Source organism: Portunus trituberculatus, chromosome 40 (assembly GCF_017591435.1).
Source record: "Portunus trituberculatus isolate SZX2019 chromosome 40, ASM1759143v1, whole genome shotgun sequence".
NCBI lineage: Eukaryota > Metazoa > Arthropoda > Malacostraca > Decapoda > Portunidae > Portunus > Portunus trituberculatus.
The window spans coordinates 23,975-33,713 of record NC_059294.1 but is presented as its reverse complement, the minus strand read 5'-3'; the positions used below and the strand labels follow the sequence as shown (position 1 = coordinate 33,713).

General features: G+C 43.6%; 1 protein-coding gene across 1 annotated transcript; it reads left to right on the top strand.

The window, feature by feature from the left end:
• The first annotated feature begins 7,666 nt into the window (after positions 1-7,666).
• On the top strand, positions 7,667-9,033 carry LOC123516043 (neurogenic differentiation factor 1-like). Its single transcript, XM_045275050.1, has one exon. It carries the CDS (start codon positions 8,070-8,072, stop codon positions 8,856-8,858), a length of 789 nt encoding a protein of 262 aa, XP_045130985.1. The 5' UTR covers positions 7,667-8,069; the 3' UTR covers positions 8,859-9,033.
• Positions 9,034-9,739: the final 706 nt, after the last annotated feature.

The following is a 9,739-nucleotide window of genomic DNA, read 5'->3' as shown; positions in this document are numbered from 1 at the left end:
GGGATTCCGGCGCCCTTTGTAGTGCCCGGAACATTGCGGTGGTCATGCGCTTTCCCATATGGCCTCTGCCGACACCTGTACCTGCGCTCTCGAGGGCTTTCTGTTCCGCAAATTATGATAAATGTTCACATGAATCACCACACAGTAATATCAACGAGTCGGTGTCAATTTCGACTTTGATTTAATTGGAAATGTGCGTTTGTTGTCTAAAGTGTGTGAGACGTATGGAAGGCGCCTCTCACATTTTTGCAAGGCAGCACAGAGAGAGAGAGAGAGAGAGAGAGAGAGAGAGAGAGAGAGAGATATGGAGATGGGTGAGGGGGGGGAAGGATGGTCATCTCTGACTTCATAGTATATGCAGGCAGTAGAGCAGAGCACCAGCGCAGTAAATAGAAGGGTGGTGACTGGTTGGCTACGCTAGTGCGTCCGATAGACTTCGAGGGAACCCGGTAACACGAGGGGTGTCTTGGCAACGTAACGTGCGTTGAGGTTTATGAAGGAAGAAAGTATTTTTAGGGTATTTATATATTTCCTTTTTATAAAGTGATCAAATCTATTCATCAACGAACATGCTCATGCCATCCATATAACATCATAGACCTCCTTCTCTCTCTCTCTCTCTCTCTCTCTCTCTCTCTCTCTCTCTCTCTCTCTCTCTCTCATTTGACAGTTTTCCATCACTGAAGGCAACATTCAACACTGCTGTTGTATTGTGCGAATAATCTCGGTATTCTCTATTTGATTTCATCTACCTTCTTTTCTCTTGCCTTCGCCATGGAGTCTCATCTGTCCTACCGCCATTATCAACAATGTAATGCTCCCGCCATGGAGGCTCTCATCTGTCCTACCGCCATTAACAACAATGTAATGCTCCCGCGAGTGTCGCTCCGTCCTCACCATGGAAATCGCCTGCTGTGTCATCCTCTAACCTCACTCGCCAGTGATGGAGCGCCTCGTTGGAATATTGTGCTATTGTTGCCTTTCGACAGACCATCGCCTGCTCCACAGGGAAACACCCCACTATTGCATAGTATCGTATTTTGTTGCATCCTCCTCCTCTCCTCCAGCAAGAGGGCGGAGGAGAAAAGCTGATAGGAAAGGGACGGGTCTTCGGTAGCCTGTATATATAACAGGTAGGCATCGAGAGGAGGGAGGACCCTGAAATACAACCAGTCCCCCGCTGGGAGGACGAGGCGGTGACGTGTCCGCCACAACATCTGAAGTCTTCCATCATTTATTTATGAACCGTGTGAGATAGTGGCTAGTTTTAAACAGTCATTCGTGTGCAAGATAAACAGGGCAGGTGATAGTGTCGACACCTGGCCAACAACCGGACTTGGTGCTGCACAAGACTTACCAGCTCCTCTCTTCTCCTGCAGGCTGTAACTGACTGTCTTGAAATCTTCAACCTCTTTTATCGCCGCGATAAAACGTGTTTTGTTATTTTCGAATTTTGCTACTTATTATTTTGCATACCTCCTATTCTCCCGTCATTATTCACCTATAATTACATTTTGTAATATAGTTTGTGTTCTGAGACACGGATTGATATTCGTGTCTTAGAACACTATATAGATTACAATATATAGCGATGAATAAGTAATGCGAAATATCACTTGAACAATGAACAATCTATCTGTAAAAGGTGAGTAAGGGAGATGATGGAAAGAGATACCAAGGCTTCGGAAGTCCTGCTCTCGCCTCTCAGCTGTCTCCTTTCTCCGACTCTCCGCTGATCAGTGATCACTACCGATGCTGAAGGCGTTCGGACATTGCCGGGAAGACTTACTTAAGTCAGTGAATTACGTTAACTTATCGCATTCACATTCTGAGCAGTGCAGATGCACAAGGGGTGTACGAGGAGTGACATAGGAGGTAAGATTTTTCTGACAGATGATTAGATTTTTGCAAAGAGGGTTAATTCAACATTAAGGCAAGACAGTTTATTGGGAACGGATTCGAACGTAATACATGGAGTGTTGGGGGAAGTGAGTGACTGACCAATGAGGAAACACTGGCAACGACCAGTTACAGCTGACATACCCACGTCTGCATGTTCGTTTTGTTTTGTTTTTGTTTGTTTTTTCATTGTTTCCGTGTGTGTGTGTGTGTGTGTGTGTGTGTGTGTGTGTGTGTGTGTGTGTGTGTGTGTGTGTGTGTGTGTCATAATGTTATTTGTAATATCCAGTAATGATAATCGGATGTAAGCGCGGCACTTCCCCTCAGCCATCTCAAGTATTGGAGCTACGGAGTCTCCTTAATTCTATGTTCAATAGCTGTCTTCTGTAAACACCTCCGCGAAGACCAACAAACGGGGTTGTGATTGGTGGACTTCATTGTTCAAACGGACCTTCGTTTGACAGATTTTTTTTCTTATGTAAATTATATTGTTACGCTGGCCAACTGTTAGACAGGAAAGATAAACTGGCATTCCAAGCGCCTTATTCAGAAGCACTTCCCTCTCTCACCGCGATCATTTTCAAAGACTACGGAGACAATTAGCCGAGTTCTAAAGTATTTGTCCTGTTGATAATGCAGAAAACTTATAAACATGTCATCAGAATTATAGAAACATCCTTACAAACCCGTGTCGCTTCAACGAGAGGCCTATGAAAATAGAGAAGGTGCAGCGAGGAAGTGTTACAGAATATGTGCTTAAGGAAGGTTTCATCAGTCCATTGGAAAAGAAACTTAGCTGTGACTTTCACTCGTATTGCAAGCGGCGTCGGTATTGAATTGTAGAAGTCAGATGAAATTTTACGTAATGGAGGTGGTAAGAAAGAGCTAGGCAGCGAGGCCCAGAGGAAGGCGGCTCCTGCGACACCAGAGCACAATAACAAAGGACGCGCTCCCTTTCCGAGCTTCAAAAGGCGAGGAGCGTAAGTAAAGCCTTGTCGCAACATAACCTCGTCGTTAAATTAGACCGTTCCTTTGTTTGATAGGCCGCGCTTTATATGTCCTTATGTTTGGTGAGGTAAACTAAAGCACTCATGGGAATAGAGAAGGAAGAGGAGGAGAAGGTGGAAGAAGAGAAAGATGCGGGAGGGAGTTGAAGGCACCTTAGAACACGATTTATTATACGTGTATGCAAATGAAGCTCCGCAATTTTATAGAATCAAGTAATATATGTGCCCCAGATGACGGTGATAGAGGGGCACATTTAAGAGTGTAGAATTATGACTGTGTGGTAGCAGGTGTGATTTTAAATGGCAAATCGACGTAATATCTATAATGGCCTTGAGTAATTTTCCACGCTCCTCCCGTCTGCCGCAAGCACCACTACCTCCGCCACCACCACCGCTGCCGCCCAGGCGTCTGAATTCATAATTTTTTATTCCACAAGGAAATAAAAAAAGAAAAAAAAAACGGATCTAAGACGGTGGAGAGAAAGAAGGGTGAAGAAGCCAAGTTAATACTCAGAAGCAGGTTCCTTTTCCTTTCTTTCTTTTTCCAGTAGAATCTGAAGCAGCTCCAATTACTTACAAGAATTATAAGTTCGCCTCACCTGACTAAGATGGAACTCGTGTTTACATGCGTACATATACACTGGCTGGTCTTCTTCGTGCCTTGCAACACCTAACTCTGAGAGAGGCTAACACGACATCGATGCAATGCTATCATGGCAAGTTGACCCCAGCAGGAAGGCGGCATAAAGATTTGTTATTGGGTACTAGAATTACTACTTGAGTAATCGACGGGAAGAGGAGAAGGAAGAAAAAAAAAGGAAAAGAGGTAGGAAGTTGAGAGAAGGAAGCGTTGAAAGCATTAATGTTCGGCGTGTTCGCCTCCAAATGTGGCGTCTCCCATATAAGGACGAGAAGTTACCAGTTTTGGAGGGACGCTGCCTTGTACGAGAGAGAGAGAGAGAGAGAGAGAGAGAGAGAGAGAGAGAGAGAGAGAGAGAGAGAGAGAGAGAGAGAGAGAGAGAGAGAGAGAGAAAGAGAGAGAGAGATCATTTTAGACAAACCGAGAGATAATTCAGATACTTGAGTTTCGGTGAATAGAATGTAAGTTTGGAAGGAAATGAAGTGATGTTCCGCTGACAACAAGGTAGATCAAGACCGCAACTCTTACAGTTCACATAGATGTACAGGAAAGGAAAGAAGGCATTATGATCGAAAGACAGCCCGGCATGGAGACACTTATGACACCACTTTATATGAAAATTCCAAGCTGATGTTGTTGTTGTTGTTGTTGTTATTGTCTTAATCCTAACGATAGATTTAGATGTACCCTTATTTTTTTCTGTTTTTATTCGTAATTACCCTTTTAGTACTGAGATGCATTTTTACTGTGATTTTTTTATATGATTAGACGATTTTATTTGCACTAGGAAAGTCTATGGAGGTCAGAAGATTACTGGCCAGTCTTCAATATTTTGATCGCCCACTTAAGTTTCTGAAGCTGTATAAAATCGCCAAATAGTAAGCAAAATTTATGTGAAAGTTCGGCTTGGTACTGAAGGGGTTACGTGCATGTGTTCAAATGTATAAATCACATCTTACAGTCCTCCTCATCCTCTTCTGTCTCTCCTCAGCATCATTTTCTTCCTCTTCACTTTTTTTTCCACCTTTCCCTCCTCTCTCACTACACCCTGCCTCCTCCACGCTCCTCTCCACCCTCCTGCCCTTTCTAATTATCCCATTAAAAGCCACTAATTTCTGATATTAGAGGGTGATCAGCGTTCCAGTGGTGAGGTGCAGTTTAAAGTCTCTCTCTCTCTCTCTCTCTCTCTCTCTCTCTCTCTCTCTCTCTCTCTCTCTCTCTCTCTCTCTCTCTCTCTCTCTCTCTCTCTCTCTTTCTCTCACACACACACACACACACACACACACACACACACACACACACACACACACACACACACACACACACACACACACACACACACACACACACACACACACACACACACACACACACACACACACACACACACAGTGATCAGATAGGCCCTGAAAGACGAGGACACAGAAACGACGAGGCTCAGGGATGCGGACCATTTGTATAAACGTTGTTAGCTTGAGTATGCATTAGCACAATGGTCCTAACGAAGGGGAGGGGAGGAGCGGGGCAGGGGGCATTGGGGAAGTGAGAGAGAGAGAGAGAGAGAGAGAGAGAGAGAGAGAGAGAGAGAGAGAGAGAGAGAGAGAGAGAGAGAGAGAGAGAGAGAGAGAGAGAGAGAGAGAGAGAGAGAGAGAGAGAGAGAGAGAGAGAGAGAGAGAGAGAGAGAGAGACATAAGATATTAGTGAAATATGAAAGGAAAAGGTGAAGGTGGAATGAAAAAAAATGTATACTTGAAATAGACAGGATTACGTAAGACAAGCAAACATTTATGGAGACTTGTAGGCTTATAACGAAGCTAACTAGTGAATGACAAAATGTGTGTGTGTGTGTGTGTGTGTGTGTGTGTGTGTGTGTGTGTGTGTGTGTGTGTGTGTGTGTGTGTGTGTGTGTAATAACAATAATAATAATAATAATAATAAACGGTTTATTAGTTAGGCAATGTAAAAAATTACACTGAAAATGTACAAGGGGGGAGGGGTGTGCGTGCGTGCGTGCGTGCGTGTGATGCGACGAATAAGCATAGGAACAGCAAAGCAAGATGATAGATAGAAAAGAGACAAAACAGAAACAGACAAACAAACAGGCAAACGAAAGGAGACAGACGGGCATGCAACACTGAATAATGAGTAGTTGAATTAATATCAGGAAATGTATCATATAGAAAATTCTGTTACGTCTTGAAGTCAATGTGTTTGTTTTTAGATGGACGTCCGCGTACGCCATACTTTGCCGTGACAGCACGACGTTTAAAAGGCCCGTATTCAGAAACGCTTTGCTTTTTCACTACGGCTATTTCCATGGGCCACAGAGATGATTAGCGGAATTTTCAAGAGTCTTTTTACAGTTAATTATGTAGAAATTTTGTCATTCTGCCTGTAGAACCATAAAGACACTTAAAAAAAATTATGTAAATTTAGATAAAGCATATTGAAATAATGGAGGTGAAGCACAGAGGTGTTTGAGAATACGTGATTCAGTCAGTCTGGCACCAAACACTTAATATTATTGTCTCGTGGCGCAAAATTCCTCGTGACTGGCCCGCGTATAAACTGACTGTGATAAACGTCCCATTATGAGCGCAAGTGTTTTTTTTTTTTTTTCTTTTTTTCTTTCTTTTTTTCTTATTATGAGGGAAGAAGAGACGAGGACGTAAAGTAGAGGATTAGCCTACCCAGCACCACCACCACCACCACCACCACCACCACCACCATAATGAACCTCGCCCACATTCACCGTGGCCAGATCACTTCCCGCTGCTCCACTTCACTACTGTCGAGGCCAATTACGAATTTCCTTAATGAATAGCTGCGTGTTGGATCTATATCAATTACTGCTCTCTCTCTCTCTCTCTCTCTCTCTCTCTCTCTCTCTCTCTCTCTCTCTCTCTCTCTCTCTCTCTCTCTCTCTCTCTCTCTCTCTCTCTCTCTCTCTCTCTCTCTCTCTCTCTCTCTCTCTCTCTCTCTCTCTCTCTCTCTCTCTCTCTCTCTCTCTCTCTCTCTCTCTGCGTTCCTCCTAAGCAGGCTGCCGAGGTGGATCAGGCCGCGAGTCTGTGATGGTGTTTAATACCGGGCGATGCTGTATAATTAATCAATTAAGACTACTTACCCCAGATTAGTTCCGGTATTTAACGTAGCACGCGTAACTGATTGTGAGGGATGGCAGCAATTCATGTTACTTCATTCTTCTATTCCTTCCCTGTCCCTCACCTTTACCTCCCCCACCTTCCCTCTTCCCACCCCCCGTTATTGTCCAGAGTGGGTGTAGGGAATAGAAGGGGAAGAAATGAGACCATCGCATCGCCTTCGTACGTGATCAGCAACACTCCTCATCTATAGCTATCGTGTGGCGTCTTCAGGTTCCCATCAATACGGGTGACTCCCACACCAGCCATGGACCAAGACCTTTCGCCGAGAATGTACATCACTTCCTGGAAAATAATCATGATTTTTTTTGTAATGTTCGCCTTTTTTTCTTATCATGGAAGGTCTCATTTTATCTTTGTTTTGCTTCGCTGGGAGCTTCTTTTCTTTTATCAAAGTCTTAGTACATCCGTACAGTGAAGACATATTTATGGGTGAACCTTAACGAATATTGAAGTAAAGAAATGTAATGCCGCTGTTGATTTCAATAATATATTAATCTTGTTGATTATGATTGTATCATTGCCATGTTTTGTATCATATACTGCATGGATCACATTTTGTCCTGGTCCTCGACAATGGTTTCTGAAGGGATTGAAAGCAGTGACGCATCACGTTTCACACGGCTGGCTGGATGACCCTTCGAGGATCTTTATCCTCGGGCCAGGCTGAGTTCTTTGATGATACTCTTCACCGCTCTTCGCCTTCTGTCACACCTAACGATAAGATCCTGAAAATAGATGCAGCAAACTTCTAATACAGTCCATTATGTTCAATATTACGGTATGCTCTCGGCTCGCGCATCGTGATTTACCTACAAAAGTATAGAAAGTGTTCCAGGCACCAACATGAATCTGCCGCGAAAGTTTTCACCTTGCAAATAGTGACGTCACTGTAAGGGGCACATGTGGAGGGCTGGCGGGGGCAACAGGTGAACTGGTCATCAGTGGTACCTGTGCGCTTCGCGGGGTTGGATACACAGGACGTGCGTGGGTCACGACTGCGTGAACGCTACAGCCCTAGCTCGCCGAAAATTTGCTTTCATAAACCCTTCAGCTGTGACAGAAGGCCCCTGACAGTGTGGCTCCTCATTAGTGTGAAACTCACTTTCATGCGAAAAATCACCTACTACCTCTCCTTATGAAGAAGACACAACATACTATAATCTAGGAAAAAAAATCCGTTTAATAGGAAGAACCACTAAAGAGTTTCCGCGACCGTAATAAGAGGGAGAGGGAGAGGTGAGCAGAAGTTTCATCATCCGTCGTGGAACCGGGAGATTAATGACTTCGCCGCCAGTCACGCTCAGCTTCCGCTTCTGATCAATGTTGATCTTTCCATCTCAAATTTCTTAGAAAGTGTGAATGCCTTGCAGCATTGATCATCCATCATACGCTCTTAAGATGATCGACACAAGCAACCAGAGAGAAGGGCAATCCAAGAGTCGACCTTGCCATATATTGCCTTCATGTAATGAGGACAGCATAAACAGCAGCCGTGCCGGCACCAGCACAGAGAAGTATGGCCTGCGACCCAGAACTATCATCAAGCGTCTGCAGCTGGACCGGGGCCACCAACAGGTTTCCAAGGAACCCAAAGGCCTGGCGCATCCCAAGTCGAGGCCGGCGCCGCTCTCAAAGTATCGCAGGAAGACAGCCAACGCTCGGGAGCGGCATCGCATGCGAGAGATCAACAACGCCTTCGAGTCACTGCGGCGCGTGCTGCCGGACAAAATTGAGATGGAAGCGGCCTCGTCCAGCAGGACTAAGATCACCACGCTGCGTCTCGCCGCTGACTATATCAGAGCCCTGAACGACGTGCTGCAGGAGGATGGTGGCGAGGCGCTCTGCTCCCTGCAATGCAGCGCGCAGAACACCCTCCTGCGAGTGGCGCCAGTCCCGCCCCGCCACCACCTGCTGCCGCTGGACTATTACTCCCCCGCCACCCACATGGCCCCCTCTGCCTCGCGAGGCTCACTCAGCACCAGCAGCTGCAGTGACTTGGAGGACCTCCTTTCAGACGACTCCTGCAGCCTCCTCGACGACAACTTCGACGTGTTTCACTTCTCGAACTTATCTCTTCCAGATCCATCAGAGCTTCTCCTGGGAGAGGAAAAAGACAATATTGCCTTTAATACGCAATTGTGTAATTGAGCAATGACGTTTGACTTCTAGTGATGTTGTGATACATGTGTGTGGACTGAGAAGACAGTAAAAACTTACTTGTGACCTGACTAATGTCCACTTTTCTTTTTTTTACCTCCAGGTTATCATGATTCCATTTACACAATACACACACACACACACACACACACACACACACACACACACACACACACACACACACACACACACACATATATATATATATATATATATATATATATATATATATATATATATATATATATATATATATATATATATATATATATATATATATATATATATATATATATATGTCTGTAAATGGAATCATGATAACCTGGAGGTATAAAAAGGAAAGTGGACATTAGTCAGGTCACAAGTAACTTTTTACTGTCTTCTCAGTCCACACACATGTATCACATCATCAAATGAAAAAATAAATAAATTTCATACACACACACACACACACACACACACACACACACACACATATATATATATATATATATATATATATATATATATATATATATATATATATATATATATATATATATATATATATATATATATATATATATATATATATATATATATATATATATATATATATATATATATATTTTTTTTTTTTTTTTTTTTTTCATGCTCAAGGGAGAAAGAGGCAAGGGTAGGGAAAAGGGTAGGCAGATTGTCTTTCCCATAAGAGAAAAGAAGGAATAGTAAAGAGATGAACAGCAGGGAGATAGACAGAATATGTGACAATAGATGTAAAAGTGTGTGTGTGTGTGTGCGTGTGTCTGTAATTTGTAACCAAACTATAATGAAAATAGGCTTCTATAGGAATTCAATATTCATGTTCTGAGAGGAATAAAAATCTATAGCCA